The sequence below is a fragment of the Ziziphus jujuba genome, chromosome 8 (assembly GCF_031755915.1).
Source record: "Ziziphus jujuba cultivar Dongzao chromosome 8, ASM3175591v1".
Taxonomy (NCBI): Eukaryota; Viridiplantae; Streptophyta; class Magnoliopsida; order Rosales; family Rhamnaceae; genus Ziziphus; species Ziziphus jujuba.
The window spans coordinates 18,557,188-18,575,020 of NC_083386.1; the positions used below are offsets into that span (position 1 = coordinate 18,557,188).

The following is a 17,833-nucleotide window of genomic DNA, read 5'->3' on the forward strand; positions in this document are numbered from 1 at the left end:
AAGTGGTTTTTATAGACCTTTTGCAAAAGTTAAACAATCGACCAAAGCAAAAGAGATATAAGGTCAGTGGAATATAGAAGTGCAATTGTCCATTTATTTTGAAATTGTGTAAATTGGCTAGAAATGATGATTAGAGTTTGCAAGTTTTTTGTGGAGTTCATAATCATCCAGCAGCACAACATCTAAAAGGACATTCATTTGCCGGAAGGTTTATTGAGCAAGAAATCAGTATTTTGGCTAATATGATGATAGATGATTTAAAATCTAATATAGATGTGTACATTGCTTTATATGGACCCAATGATAAAGTAGGTGAACTTATTCATACTTTATGATATCTTGAGAGCAATTTAAGTTTCGATCAATGGATGACAATGGTAGACATGAGCCATTTGATAGCTTCCAAGTATGATTTGGTCTTAATGCATATACCTAAAAGACAATGTCTTACCTTTCTTCCTCTTCATTCAAAACCACTACATGTGGATTGTCATAAAATTATTTCCATTGGACTTGTCAATGATAATCATTTTATCAAGATTTTTGTAATTTTTTAAATAAAATTCATTTAATTTAATTATATTGATATTTATGTTGACAATATTTTTCTTACCTTTATTGTTGTTGTAGTTGTTCATGGTACCAGGATGTCTTATGCCACCAGTTACTGATAAATAGTTTAAACATCACCAAATATATGCCAAAGGATGGGAAACACATATACACTCCAAATAAAAGCTTTCAATGATTTAATTTTAGATGATATGACCATTTAGAAGACAATAGATTTAGACAATTCATAGTTTTGAACAAATTAGTTTGTGATTATGACACTAACTGCAATCTCAAAATAATCTTTTTGAACTTTTATTTTGTATGATTGATATAAAGCAGTTCAATTGTAGTTTTGCATTTTTATCTCTAAATAAAATTAGGACATTCGTTAATTTAGTTCATAATTGAATATCTTTAAATTTGGTTCAAACATTTATAATCAGACAATTTTAACATGTTTAAAAGTATACAAGCAAAACATTTTAAAGCTGCATAAAAGTGTACAACTGAGCATCTAAAAATATATCCATGTGCAATTGCATGTTTAGAAGTATACAACTAAACAAAATGACAATGTTAAGAAGTTTTCAACCGAACATTTGAAAATTTGGATAGAAGTTTATGACCAAACGCTCTAAAATAATAAGTTATAACTTTGAAGATGTTCAAAAGTACACAACTAAATAACTTTAATACGCTCATACGCTTACAACTGAGCATCTTCAGTTGTACAGAAGTTTACGATCGAACCATTTAAAAATATGTTTTTAAAAGAGTTTAGAATTGTTAGATTGAATAAATTTAACATGCTCAGAAATATACAAATGAATGCATTTCAAAATAATAAGTTTATGACCGAACGCTTTAAAAGAATAAGTTACAATTTTAAATATGTTCAGAAATATATGAATGAACTATTTTAAATCTGTTCAAAAGTTTACAACCAAACTATTTCAAAATTTAACAAAAGTTTATAATTGAACCATCTAAACATATACTTTACAAAAAAAATTACGAAACTGCTAGATTGAACAAATTCAAATATTCCTAATATGTTCATAAGTAATGTTAATCTCAATCGCCGGTTATTCTCCATTGTTCATGATGGTTGGTTTTTTCCTTTCAAATAACTAACACTTCATTATTAAAAAAAAAAATAAAAAGGATGAAAATCGATGGTTGGTTTTTTCCTTTCAAATAACTAACACTTCATTATTAAAAAAAAAAATAAAAAGGATGAAAATCAACCCTAATTTAAACGAGAAAAAAAAATTTAATAAAATTAATTTTTATAGGATTATATATAATCAGATTGAAATTATAAAATTAATTTTTATTTGTAAAATATATATAATTTTAGAATAATATAAATTAGAAATATTTTAGATATTAATAATATTATATTAAATAATTTTATATATTTAAATAATAATATATAAAGAATGAAACCATTTTGAAATTATCAAAAAAGAAACTTCTCTAAAGTAAATAGCTAATAACTTAGGAAGATCTCAATTCAAAGCGAAAAAAAAAAAAAAGTTTACAAAAAATTTAATATAATTATATATATATTTCAAATGATTTGGAAAAATACTGCATAGATATGATTGGTATTAATCATTGTTTGAATGTGCGTTTACTAAGTATAATAAAGGACTTAAAAAATATTTGAAATTCAAAATTTGAAATTAAAGAAGCAAAGTGTACCGTGTACTACCCAATCAATACGTTAATAAATGTGTATTATTATATTTTTTATTCTGCCAGGAGCGTTAATAAATGTATATTAGTTCGATAAAATTGGAATAATATGGATAAATAATGACACACGTAGACGTTTTAATTATTCATTTGCGCTGTATAAATTGAATGCATTTCCATTTTTGTTTTTTGTTTCTCCACACTCATAATTTTACTCTTATATAAATTAATATTTTAACCATTGCATTCACCACAATTTTTGTCTCTTTCTCTTCCTTTTAAAACAGTTTCTATTTTTATTTTTTCCGGTTCACTTAACTGTTATTTTTATTTTTTCCGGTTCACTTACTTTTAAAGATTACTCTCTCTTGTTCTCTCTCTATTCAAAAAAAAAAAAAAAAAGATTTCTCTCTCTCGCTCTCACTCAGATGGCGCTGCATGAGCGCCGATTCTCTTTTCCTCCCCCCATTTAACCGGCTGTAACCGGTCATGTCCTTTAATTTTCATTTTCAGTAATTATTTTTTTAACCAAATTTAATTTGTGATTCAACATGTGCCAGTATCAGTACCGGTTATGAGAAAAGACGGGTACGGTAATAAAAAAAAAAAAAGGAAAAAAACGAAAAGGAAAATCGGCCAGAAAGAAAACCCTCCTGAAATGAAACCCTAATAAAATTATAAAAAGCAAACCTGTCTTCAACATTCTCGCCTCCCCCACCGCCTTCTCATTTCCTCACCCCTTTTTTTTTTTTTTTGTTTTTTTTTTCCTACTTTATTTTTGTTTTGTGTTTTTTTTTTTTTTTTTTCCCTCCTTTTGTTGGGCCCCCCTACTCTGGAAACCACAGCAAACTCAACTGCGCTCATTATTAAATCTTTGCCAACCAGCAACTTCCTCATTCTCATTCCCTTCTTACTCCCTCCCTCCCTCCCTCTCGCACCCAAATCGCAAACCCATCCCTCACTTCCCTTTTCTTCTCCTTCTTTTTCTTTTGGGTTCTGTAACGCGCATGGCTCAGTCCTTAGACGACGCCGAGTTTTGGCTACCGCCGAAGTTTCTCACCGACGACGACGTGCTTATGGATAAGGATGGCTTCGACAAGAACGGTGGTGGTGGTGGAACAACTGGTTTTGGGCATTCTCATGATGGATTTCCCTCTGAGTTCCCCTACGAGTTCGACTCGTTTAGTTCTAACTCGGCCCTTAGTTCGCCTGTTGAATCCGTGGTGGGTTCGATGGAGGCCGAGAGCAGCGACGAGGAAGAGTTTCTGTTCGGGTTGACTCGTCGGCTTGCTCAGTCCACGCTTCATGACTCGCAGAAACTCGCCGTGACGAGTTTCCCTCAAGACAAACATGAGGTACGCGTTTTCGTAATTTCTACGGAATCCTTCTATTTGTGTGTGTGTGTTTTTTTTTTTTTTTTTTTTCTTGGCTAAAGCTGGGGTCTGAGCTAGTTTGACTCGTTTTGTTGACTCAGATGGTGTTGTCCGGGTCACCTCAGTCGACTCTGAGTGGAATCGGAAGCTGGTGTGCTAGGAGTACTATTTCAAGCGATGGAAGTCCAAACGGTCCTTCCCAGGTACCGTCTCCTCCAACGACGCCGTTTGGAGCAAGGAATGACACTTGGGACCTGATTTACGAAGCGGCTGGGCAGGTCGCTAGGTTGAAGATGACTGACGAAGAAACGAAGTTCAGTAACCGTGGAAAAGGGCTGCTCGGTCCCCATGGTAGTCCAAATCCTTCGGTTCCTTGTGTTAGAAACCCCAACAGTGGGCTCTACAAGAACAACAACCAGGGTTTTAGTCAGAATCTTGCAAGGGTAAGCCATTTTTGTGGTTCTTTTTAAGTTTAGGAAAGTGAAAAATGAAAAAGAGGGTATAGCTCCGTTCCAGAAAAAAAAAATGGTGGAAAAGTAATTGAAATAGAACTCTCCCAAGGTTTTTTACTGAACTTTTTCTTTCCGGGAAATATGGAATTTCAACCTTCTTTTTTTTCCCCTTTGCATCCAAACAGAGATTTGGATCTTAGTGTTCTATTTTCTGAATCATGGGTTTATCTGTTTTTGCAGCTTCAGCAAGTAAGACCAGACCAGGCGCTCAAGTCACAGTGCTCTGCCGCTTGGGTAAGAGAGGTTAAGAACGGCTGGGCTCACAACCACAACCACAACCACCATAACCAAAATCAGCAACAGATCCGGAACAGGGGAAGGAATATTGGGCATGAGCGTGCTATGAATTTGCCTCACTCTGTTTGGAGGCCTCAGCAAATCCAACAGCCACAGCACACTGATACTGCCATGCGAGCAGTTTTGCTTGGTGGATCTGGCGTTAAGAGGGAATGTTCTGGAACTGGGGTTTTCTTGCCTCGCAAATATGGCAATCCTCCAGAGTCTCGCAAGAAGACAGGTATTGCAAAATGTTTTTTGCATACTGTTTTGTTTTTTTGAAAGATCTTGGTTAATCTTAATTTCGACTTTGGGATTATCCATAAATATGTTTGTCAAAATTCTTATTTATTCAACTTCCTCTTTTTTTTTTTGGTTGTCTTTTCGACCAGGTTGTACGACTGTTCTGCTTCCAGCGAAGGTCGTTCAGGCTCTGAACTTGAACGTTGAAGCTGTGAATCACGGTCAGGCTCAGCCCCGTTTCGGTACCGGTTTTTCGCCAGATCATGGTATGCTCGATTTGAATGGAATTTTTAGTTGTGGATTCTCAATTTCTTTCGAGTTTAACTTTTGGGTTTTTTTTTATTTTTATTTTTTAATCATTTGCAGAGGTTTTAATGGCTAGAAGAAATGCCCTTTTGGCACAGCAAAGGAGGAGTTTAAGGCCAGAAGGGACTCTGAATCATGAAGTTCGTCTTCCTCAGGAGTGGACGTATTGACTGATCCAAAGTATAAACCCGTATTAATTACTTATAGGGTATATGGTATTGTTTATTATTATTATTTTTTAAAATCTTTTCTTAGGGTAATGAAATTCAAGAATGCGAGTGTAGTTTAGGAGCAATAAGAAAATCCAGGTATTTTTTTGAAGGATGTTGCAAGCCACGACCTCTATGGTTTATAGGAGGTGTTTTAGATTGAAGAAGAAAGAATAGTAGTAATAGGAAATGGTGGTTTTTTTTTTTTTTTTTTTTGTCATGTAATAATTGGCAAAATTTTCATTCAATGTTTGATGGGAAAAAGGGTGGGAAATATTAGTTTTTTTTGGCAACATGGTTAACTGGTAATTTGGGTTGTAAAAGGGGGTATTGAAAGGCTCTTCGCTGTAATTTCCCTTCTTGGAGGTAAAAATTTCTAATAAGAAAGAAGTATTGAGATTCATTCTATTACTGCTTATTTCATATTTATATTTTTTAACCATTGTTTATATGGCACCCAATTCTTTTCTTGAAGAGGGATTGTTATAGTTTTTAAAATTTTATTACTAATTTCAGTTACAAGGTTAGTTAAATCTTATAATTATTGCTAGGAAATCCGAACTGAATAATTTGCTGGGGGTTACATACAGTTGTAATTTAATACTAACTTTTGACGAAGTTCAAGACTAGGTTAACGCCAAGCTATCTAAACCTAACAAATATTGTCAAAGATTCGTGAAAGGGGTGGGAATAAAGTTACGAAAATGTATTGTAGTTTCTTCAACGTGAAGTATTGGGTTAGTGATATTAAATGCAAATTTGAAATGGGTCTAAAGTCTACCGTACGTAATTTGTCTGATTTTGATTTTTGTGGACCCCATGACTGGTACTACTTTTGAGCTTTTCTTTATTGATTTTATGTTCTTCCCCATCAGTTTCGCTTGCATTTCCCGGTTATTTGTCGAGTAAAGGAAAATAAAAGAGAGAGAGACGAGAAAAAGAAGGCATGCAAGGGCGTTGTTTGGTGGTGGGTAGTGGCAATTTAAATTAGATTGTTGCAGAATCGATGTGATGTTGACTTGGTCAACTTGTCTGTCTCTCTCAAACGTATTCAAAGTGTAATAAAAAGAAATTATTTTATTTTATTTTTTGTTTTGGGCTCTCCTATGGCTCTTGAACTCTAGACCTGTTTATAATTTCGTTATTGGATTTTGTATTTGTCATAGATTCATAGTTCCTTCTAAATTGTGAAAACTTTACAGTCCTATACTTGGGAGTATCAATGTGAATTTCTACAAAATTTAGAGGTTATAAATGCATATTTCTATAAAGTCCAAAAGTGATAAATGCAGAATTCAAAAATCAAATTGCAATCAGGTGTAGAGTTCAGGATACTGATGCAAATAACCCTAATAAAAAAGCTCCAATCTGCTGTATTTTTCAATGGGATTTATTTGGGATCCGAAGCAGCTCAATTTGTAATTTGGGGCATTAAAAAATAAATTGAATTGTAGAAAACCATAGCTTTTGTAGGTTTACATATTCCAAATCTGCCTTTGTCTATCTGGGAGGAATTTAGTACAAATCTTAAAAGTAACATTATTGTTTTGCAAAATGAAATGTCCCAAAGAAAATTGTGAGCAATTGGGGTTTGATTCTCAAAGGGATGGTACTCAATTGGCCAAATTGCTTGTATTTTGTTTGATGCTTATTTTAGATAACATACAACTTACAAGCTGGCATTGGATTCTTGAAACGGTTGAAATCTGTGCACAGGTTGGGTTTTGTGGGAAGTATGATTAATTTTTAATTTTTTTTTTTTTTTCCAAGTACAATGTCTTTTGTATTAAGCGAGGTAGGCTTTGTCTTGTGGAATCCAACAAGAGCATCGCATATCTACTGTACAAAATCTTTGTTTGTTAGCTTTGTTAATGATTTCTTACTTAGTATAGTCATTGATCAGTCCATTTTTAACTTTTAAATTTCTTTACAACATATTTTAAAGGAAAATTTTCAACCTTTTCTTTTATTATTATTCTATATTTCTTTTTTGGGATAACTACATTTTACCTTATTAATTATACCACTTATTGCACTCTGTCTCCTATATTACAAAACCCTTCGCATTAGCTCATGAAGTATTATTTTGTTGTTTGTTAAGTCTAATCTTACATTTTGTCGAGTAAATTTGGATAAATTAGTATGTCTTTGACAACCATTTGAAAAAAAGTCAAGGTTGGAGAAATCGGGAAGTAATTGTTGTAACTGATTAAAAAAAAAAAAAATTCTAATTTTACATTTTGATATATATATATATATATATATTTGATAAAATTAAATATATACAACACATAAAACTATGTTTAGAAAATTGCTTTATTCTAATTAAACCATATACATAACTAATTTACCAAATTTATTAGGAAAAATTACATAATTGAACTAAAATATTAGAAAATCATAGTCTAGGGTGTGCATGTGAGGGGTCTACTAATTTGGATGACAAAATATAAAAGATTATGGAAGACAAAATATACTTACCCCTTGTTTTTCTTACACAAAATAGCTAGGTTAACCCTTTTTTTTTTTTTTTTTTTTTTTTTGGTAGTTTACCAAATAATGTGGCATTGATAAATATTGGTTCATTTTCAATAAAATTTAGGTATTAGTTTTTTGTTTTAATTTACTACGGAATAATCCAGTTAACGATGGTTACTAGTATAATTCCACATCCTTGAATGATGAAAGTTTCCTTCTTAATTTATCAAAATATCTGCTGCTGATAAATTATTTGATAAATAAAATTTGCTGAAAAAATTTAGTGGCCCTAATAGTGTTGGTTTTTTTATAATTTCTATGTTTAACATAATTTCGAATATCATTCTCTACAGTTAGCATATTTATAAATAAATTCATAACATATATTTTTTAAAGGTAAATTTCATTTAAACTTCATGAGTTTTATCATAATTACATTTATAATTTTTAATTATAAAAATTAATTTATAAAAATTAACAGATAAATAACATAAATTTAACTTACAATTAGAACAAAATTAAAAAAGCTTAAATATATATATATATATATATATTATTATAATTTCTTGATGAGATTGCTTCCATTGATCGTTTTTGTACAGCTAGCAGTGGGGAAAGCCAAAATCTACGCCCAACTCCCAAGTGAAATTCATCAATCTAAATGAAAACTGTAATTGGGTTGGAACCAACCAACCCACTCAATCAAGGGACTCACCAGGCCGAAAAGAGCAGCTGTCAGCCACGTGGTGGGTTCAAACCCCTTTTGATTTTCAGTTTCGTCTTTAAACCAGGAGGGGTGGTTGAAGAGTATTTTTATTCAAAAGAGATAATGACATCATCATGTGTGACAGATTCTTTATTTGCTGCTCTGCAGCATTCAAGATATCTGGCCCATACCCAGCCGTCAATCACGTTCTCTTGGTCCTGTTTGGGCCAGGCCTTTTTCATATCTTGTAGAATTTTTATGCTCTGTTATTCAATAAAGTTTTTTGGGTATTACTAAAATTCAATAAAGTTGCAATATATCATATAAACAGATTGCATATTGAAAATTATTATGAAGGAAATCCAAGAATATTCATTTGCTTGCTTAAAACACACATATGTTCTACAATTATTGAATTGTATAAAGCGAAATCTTGCCCATCCCACTAATTACTTTAATAAATAAAAGAGTGATATTTTAATCCAAAAGTGAATGACCTGAGACGTTGTTTCATATGGAAGTTTATGTCATCGATCACATAAACTTATCAATGAACAATGCTGTTTCTACACGCATGTTTGTGTTTGATGCATTTATTTCAGTCATAAAAATTGTAATCTTGGTTATTATTATTTTTTTTTAGTTTAAATTTTCTAAATTACTTAAATGGGCAAATTCTAAGAATTGAATGATATATTTATTTGTGTTGATGATGTGTATGATGTTCAATAGTATGGCTGGCGTGCTTATGCTAATCATGTTGGTGGTTTTGACTTTTAAAAAAAATATTATTTATATAATATCAGAGTTTAAATAAATATTTATTGTATAGGAGTTGGTGGGTTGGACTCATGATAATAATAATTGTCAATGATGGATATAACATGATTTATTTTTTGTGAAAAAATAGAAAAATTAAAGTATGAGCAGTATTCTTGCTGAAGAATTAAAAACAGTGAAATGCCCTTTTTTTTTTTTTTTTTTTTTGGGACATTAAATTTGTAGTATGTTTCGTACATGGATACCAGTTGAAGAAAAAAAAAAAGAAAGAAAAAAGAAAAAGAAAAAGGTGATTGAATTCCTGCCCGCCCTTGAAAACACATGAGTACGTTAATGACTATAGTGACAGTCATTCGCCAGAAAAAAACATTTAGTACCATAGTCGAATAGTTTTAGAATTTTTGTTTCTATTGTTTGGTTATGGAAACTTTATGGGGAAAAATAAGATATAAATCGAAAATAAGAATAACAAGTATATATTAAATGTATAAATTAGAGAATAACTTTAATTTTCTATGTGATCAAATGAAGAATTCATTTTATCTCCAAATATTCTTTTCTTTAGTAAAATCCAAAATCCAATGATGTGTTAAAGAACTAAATAAGTTTTCTAAAGAAGTTTGGGAAGTACAGTACTTTAGGTTCGATAAAGCTCCTAACTAGAGAGGCAATAGATTTTTATTTTCGTTTGATCGAAGGAGCTCTAAACTTGGTTATAATGTGTTTCAGTATTGTTATGCCAGTTTGTGTTTTGTTAGTTTAGCTTGTTTGAACCGGAAAAAACAAGTAAACTTCAAACTGTTTTGGACTAAGTTGTTTCTACTCATGGAAATGGAAATAGGAATGGCAATCGGGAGTGGATTTCGGATAGGGGAATGCCACCTTGTCCCAAAGAAAAAAAGAAAAAATAAAAAAAAGTATTGATGGAAAAGTTAACCTCCACTTTTATGAAAATGTTGAAGGAAATATTGATATTGACAGATATTCCATAAAAAATTATAGAAACAGTGAATAACTAACTTTTTTTTTTTTTTTGGCAAACATGAATAATTAAATTAAAATATAAAGTTTAGCATATGAACAATTTAAAACACAATAATTATAATAACAATGTTAATAAAATAGTTCATAAATATATATATATATACACAATCATGATATAGTAAGGACATGACAAAAATATAATGGTAAATGTATCCTATTTAGCAAAGTACATCATTTAAATGATGTTTTGATTGTTTCCAAACAAATCCTAATTAGGATAGTAATAACCTGTTAGATTTATATGATATCCATTGCTAATTGTTATAAAAAAAGTTATCTTTATTCTTTAAAATTTGATTGATAATTTATCTTTTCCATATGGTAATAAATATAGATGATACAGTTTATCACATAGGATGACTTAAGGTTTTTCATGGCATTTGTACTATGTCAAAATCGTATACATACATAACTAGGCTCATATTAGGTATGATTTTATCATTAGGTGCAAGACCTATAAGCTCCGAAGAATGTAAGGTAAGAAATGATAAGATCGGTGAGCAATTCCATGTTGCTTGAGAAAGAGTTGGTGAAGTGATATACATATATATATATATATATACCTGAGTTGTGCAGAATTATATCGTAGTCTGAACCGGGTTAGCAAGAAGATAAGTGAGAATCCCTTGTAAAGTAATATATAGGTGTGAACACTTTTTTTTACTAATATGAAACATTTTGGAGAATTCAGTAGGTTTTACCTTGTTATCAATGTTGGCTAGCGAGAAGATAAGTGAGCGATCCTTGAACTAATATATATGTGTAGGTATTTCTCTCACTAGTATGTGGTTTTTTAGACAAAATTACCTTGTTATCCACGTCTCCCATGGAGAAATGCTGTTATGTCAATCGAAATGTCAACAATATGGACGATTATTGCATGATGTTCATGCCCAACCTCTTAACTGATCCATATCTATATCCAATACTAGTAGCAATCAAACCATATCCATAGCCATCACCAGCAAAAACCCAATCAATTTATTTTTGACCGCTTGTTTAAATCAGAGTTCTAAAGATGTAAAAAGATAAGAGTCTAAGTGACCTTAGATGTGGGATGAGAGAAAAAGGCTCTGTTAAGGGCGCCAAAAGGCATGCCATTTTTTTTTTTTCCAAATTTTTAAAGTTTTTTGTAAAGATAAATAAATATATAAAGTTAAAATAGATATTACTATTTTTTTAATGTTAAACAAATCCCTATTGTGGAGTAGGTTTACAATACATTTTTTTCTTTCTAAATTAGATATTATTGCAATGAAAGAAAAATTCTTAAGTAATTGTATTGTTTATGTTTTTGATATTTATTTATTTTTTATGGAAAACTTTAAAAGTATGGAGTTCTTATACATCCCTTATGATAAGTTGTTTTCTAATTTATTTTAATCGCATGCATTATAATGATTTAGAGATAAATACAAAAACATCCCATAGCTTTTAATAAATCTTCCACACCCTTTGGTAGCAATCTAAATTATCTTTATACACTTAGTAAAATTAAATTATCTTTAAAAGTTTTATTCTGTTTTTTTACAAAAAAATATCTTTTTTTCATTATTTTGAAAAAATTAATTTAAAGATTTGAAAATTTTAGCTATCTGTATTTGTTAACTAATTTTATTTAAATTATATGATAGTTTTTCAATCAGAAAAACAATATGATGATTTTAATCTAAACTTTTATAACTAAGGATAATTTGTCAAATATGTTTATCTAAATGAATGAAAATTTATAATAATTAACTAGCTATATTTTAAATTTTCAAAAACATTCAACTAAACATATTTGTCAAATATATAACTTACTTAAAAAAGCTTATTTAGTTAAAATTATCATATAGTTATAGTTTTTTTTAAAGAAAAATTTTCACATAGTTTAATTGAAATTTTATTAAAAATATTGAAAAATTGAAGTCTTCAAATTAATTATTGCAAAAAAAAAAAAAAAAAAAAAGAAAAAAAAAGAAAAAAAAGCTTTTAAATATGACTTAATTTGATAAAGGTATAAAAGTAATTTAGATTGTTATAAAGGATGTGGATAATTTATTTAAAACCTGAGGAATATTTTAATATTTAGCCTAAAGAGTAAATGAAATATTCCCTTTTTTAAAAAAAAATATACACAAAGTCCCTATTACGTTTGGATTAAAATACAGAAAGACGTTAATAGGTTTAAATTTGTCTAGTCAATTATCATGCTTTTTAAAACTTTGTTTTAAGCTGAGCTTTTAGTTTGTAAATTTAGAAGAATGAATTTAATTCTGTTTGGATCACAAACAATGCATTTTATTATTACTAAAAGAAAGCATGTTTATTGGTTTTTCTCACTTTTGCTTCCTTACTGATTAAATCAAGATTGGGCATTGATGTAAATTTTTAACTGGACCAATTTAAGATTTCATCATAATCTAAAATGGGAAAAGAAAGAAGGGGTTTGATTCATACGTTAAAGTCAATTAGGAAAGGAAAAGTGGTATATCTAATAGCTAGGTGTCACTCACCCCATTATACATTAGTGCCCACTTCTATAATTGCAACCTTTGTAACAAAAGGACGAATTCCAATTTCTGCATTTGAGGAAGCTTTCCAATCACAAAGGAGAGTAGAGATAAGGCAAATACACAAAGCAAACGTGGTCTCAACTTGCTCTTTCCTTCGTGGTTAAGTTAAATACAGGATAAATATAAACTGTATATCATTCGTAAGGATGAAATTATCGTGTTGAAAATATCATGTTCAATTTTATGAAAGTTTCAATAAATATATTAATGTCCATGAAAATTTTGACAAAACATGAAAATAATAAAATATCTTATTAAAAGATATATTTTTTCACTAAAACATTTTAAAAATACAAGAACAATGATAATATATCATTTTGGACACCAATTTTTATAATGTAACCTAAGATAAATATAATTACAATAGTGAGTATGACCATGGTTTAAAATATCAAAAATATTTTTAAAACTTTTTGTGAAATTTTCATTTTTTTGAGCTTATGGACAGGAAACATTTCCATTTGGAAATGAGTATAATTTTATAATATTCATGAAAATTTTTGATATTTTTTTATAATTTTTATAGAAATTTTCTATTAAAAAATACATCAATTCGTTCACAATTTGATTAAAGAATTCATAATTTTCATTGAAATTTTTGAAATTGTCATAGAATTTTTAGAAATATATATTAAATTTAAGTTTTTAAAATTTTTTATTTAAAAAAATTATAAATATAATTGATGTTTAGTAAAACTTTTTGCCATATTAATCATATTGATATATACATTTTTTTATCTTTTGATTGCCTCTGAAAAATTTTGTAAATAAAAATAAAAAAATTTACACTTAACAAATAATGTTCAAAATTGTACTAGACAAGTCTACTTATTCAATTCTTAGGCCTTTTTCAGGGGATATCAAAGTTGAGAGAGAAATTAATTTTTAGGATTAGTTTTATGAGAATTAATTTTTTTCTTGGTCTGTTTGGTAAGTAACAGAAAAGTTGTGATTTATAAGTAATTAAATTAAATATTGTATATTAAATTAAGGAAAAATATGTATTCTAAAAAAATTTAAAACTATTTTATCTGAGATTCTCAAAATGATATATATATATATATGTAGGTGAGAACAACTTTTTCATATATTTTTTTACATTGCTGACTCACACTTTTCCACCTTATAATAAATATATAAACAAAAAAAAGTTATCATTTTTTCAAATGAATTAGATTCCAACTAACTTTATCTTTATTCAAACATACCATTAGAGAAAAATTGATGTAACAAGTCATAAGGCTACTTATACATTATTATTATTTTTCACAATAATAAATTTAATATTTGTATAAATATTATAAATAGATAAAAATTAAAATGTACACAAAAATAAATCTATCTACTCATTATTATAAATAAATAAAAATTATAACATATACAAAAATAAGTTTACCTATCCAGTACTATATTTTTTACAATAATAAATTTAATATTTGTATAAATATTATAAATAGATAAAAATTATAATGTATTTTTTTTTACAATAATAAATTTAATATTGGGTTAATTTCATGTAGCTCCCTTTAGATTTGACTTGAATACAAATTTGTCCCTTTAGTTTCAAAAATATTATCAATCTTACTTTAGGTTCCAAAAAGTTATCATATTCTCCCCAGTCGTTTCATCTACACTCATTATAATAATACTATCCATACTCTTTTATGATTGCTAGTTATAATTTTCAAAACTTGAGAAATTAAATTGTAATTAATTCAAATTTCATAGTGTCTAGATGTAATATTTCCCTTGATATTTGTACAAATATTATAAGCATATGAAAAATTAGAATGTACACAAAATTTGTACAAACATTATAAATAGATAAAAATTATATCATACACGAAAAAAAATTATATCGTACACTAAAAATAGAAAAAAAATGGAAGCTTTCTCTGATTTCTATTAGAGCCATTGTATTTTTTTACAACAATAAATTTAATATTTGTATGAATATTATAAAAAATTAAAAATTAAAAGTATTCTTTTCTACAATAATAAATTTAATATTGGGTTAATTTTATATGCCTTTCCTAAAATTTGACTTAAATACATATTACGTCCTTTAGTTTCAAAAATATCATCAATTCCTCTTTGGTTCCTAAATGTTATCATCTTTTCCCTAATTGTTTCATTCAAATCCCTTGTAATAATATTATCCACACTTTTTTAGAGATGCTAGTTATAATTTTTAAAATCTGTGGGAGTAAATTATAATTAATACAAATTTTAGGGCGTCCAAATGTAATATTTCCTTTATTATTTGTATAAATATTATAAATAGATAAAAATTAGAACATCTACAAAATTTGTATCTATATTATAAATAGATAAAGATTAGAACTTAGATGAAAATTGAAAAAAAAAATTGGAAGCTTAATTTGTATAAATATTATAAGTGGATAAAACTTAGAATGTACATAAAAATTGAGCTTAATTTGTATAAATATTATAAGTAGATAAAATTTAGAATGTACATGAAAATTGAAAAAGCTTAGAAGCTTTCACTTATTTCTATTAGAGCCTAGAATCAGTCTACAGACCTATTGATTATTGACCCACCACACTTCCATCTCACCACTCTAATTTGTTGATTATTTAGAGCAATTAATTATATTTAATTATTTCTTTATAAACTCAACCATCAAAAAATAAAGTTATGCATAAAGTTAACTAATATTATATGATGATTGTCATAAAAGACAATGAATTTTACTATAAAATCTATATGGTTGACATATTATTAATTACATACAAATTATCAAAGTTATTATCATTATCTTTTAATAATTATTTTGACATTTTATATCTTAAAATGAGAAGGTAGAAGATGTCCACAATTTTCAACCATCAAAGAGCTCTCTATGGTATTGTAATAGTATTTATGTAATATAATATAATTGTAATAATTATTTTATTATCTTATTTAATAAATAATTTTATCAAATATCTATTTTTTTGGACATATTTTTATTAATAAAAGTATTTGTATTATTATTAGTATTTATGTAATATAATATAATTGTAATAATTGTTTTATTATCTTATTTAATAAATAATTTTATCATATATCTATTTTTCGGGCATATTTTTATTAATAAAAGTATTTTTATTACTATTACCACTGACTATAAATCAAATAATTAACAAAAATGTAATATTCATTCAATAATTTTGAAATTTTATAGTCATTTTGATAATTAATTTATTAAATAAGATAATCATAAAGTTTTAATAAAATTATTATTTTTAAATAAATTTCTATCAATTTTCATAATTTGTTTTTGTAAATTTTTGTCGTGATCCAATAATTTCAATATTTCCATAGATATTTTCACATTTTGAACTTTTAATATTCCAATCGATATCTAAATTTTAAAACTTAAGTATGACTAAAAAAACTATCAAACAATAAAATGTAAAATTTTATTTACGATTAATTTTCATTTTCATGACCTATATAAATCTTAATAGATAAATGATATTATTAACTTTTATACAAATAAAAAGTTATTTTGTTTTGTTTATTTATTTGATTCTCTAATTGCTCATAATGTTATATTGTTCTAGTTGGTATTTTATACATAAAATTCTATTTGTTGAAATAATTTAATATTAATTTATAAAAATTGCTATTTAAAATTATTTTGTTCATTTATTTTTAAAATTTTAAAACATACTCTTGAAATACTCTATGAATATTACTATTTATTTTTTATTTTTATTTAAAATATCAATAGGACTCAGTTTTTTTTTTTTTTCAAATGAAATCTTTTTTTTCCCCTATCTTTTAAAATGAATTTTTTTAATTTTTTATTTTATTTTTAAGAGTTTAAGTTCATTTATTTTAACATATTAATTGAATTTGATAATTTTTTATTTTTGTAATTAAAGAAGCGGCCAAGTCAAATTGAATATATAGCCTATATAAATTATCTTGATTTGGATGAGCCCACTTTTGATAGTTTTTTTTTTTTTTGTTTTTTGAAAAATGACCACACTCTATAAATCAAGAATAAAAAATAATTTTTTTTAATTTTTTTAATAAATAATCATCATTGGACAAAAATATCGTTGGCTAAAATTGAAAAGTAACAAATATTTTTTCCCCTTTGCCTTTTTCCCCCTTTCTCACATGTTTCATGTTTATATTTTTCTCTTTCTCATAGAGTTTCTTCTCTTTTTTTTCCACTCTCTTACTCTCTTTCCTTGTATTTTTCTCACTTTTGGAGCTAAATTTAGGTAAAGATTTTTCTCTTTTTTCTTTCGCTTAAAGCTGAAATTTATGTTAAATGAATTTTTATTTTTTTAAGGATTTTTCATATGGTTATGTATTAAATTAGTTTATGAGCTATTATATTTGAATTTAAAAGTACTTTGGTCATATATGGTGTGAAAAATGGGAGAAAATTTTTATGGATTTGCAAAATTCACCAAACAAGTAAAACCATAGGAAAATGGGTGAAAAAGATGAAGTTCCACCATTTTCAACTAGTTTGCTAGTTTTTGCTAGTTTTCCACTCTTTTTCACCAATTTACTGTAGTAAGATGTTTGGTTTGGTCAAAAACAAAAAAACAAAATCAGTTTTTTTGAGGGTATAAATATGTTTGCTTAGTTTAATTTTGTAGTGAAATGGAATATGAGAATATTATGATTGCGGTGAAACATTGGAAAGAAATGATGGTGGTCTTTGAGAGTATCAAAATGGGAAAAATACAATAACTTTTGTTGGCAAAAGATGCATAAAATCAGAGTTAAAGGATGAGATTTTCAATTCAATTGAGATAGACAGAAATAAATATTTGTCAAAAGTAAAATGGATATATGTACGATGTGCAGAAAAGTTGGATTCTAGAGAAATACGCAATGATAAGGATGTGAAATGCTTTACTCAAGAAGTGAGGAATAGAGGGATGATGATGATGTGACCTCCATTGTATGTGAGGTAATTTCCAAAGTTGAACAAATATCTACAAAAGTTCATGAAACAGCCTTTGCTTTGGATAATGAGAGTAATAATTTATCTTTTGCTTATCCTCTAATTGGGGTTCGTGTAACACAACTTCCTGAATCTGAACCTATTGAGGCTAT

General features: G+C 27.7%; 1 protein-coding gene across 1 annotated transcript; it reads left to right on the forward strand.

Moving 5' to 3' along the window:
- The first annotated feature begins 3,060 nt into the window (after window positions 1-3,060).
- LOC107407188 (uncharacterized) lies at window positions 3,061-5,583 on the forward strand. The gene is made up of 5 exons (XM_016014433.4): window positions 3,061-3,611; window positions 3,731-4,072; window positions 4,322-4,658; window positions 4,810-4,926; window positions 5,027-5,583. The coding sequence occupies exons 1-5, from the start codon at window positions 3,264-3,266 to the stop codon at window positions 5,134-5,136; spliced, it is 1,254 nt and encodes a 417-aa protein (XP_015869919.2). The 5' UTR covers window positions 3,061-3,263; the 3' UTR covers window positions 5,137-5,583.
- Window positions 5,584-17,833: the final 12,250 nt, after the last annotated feature.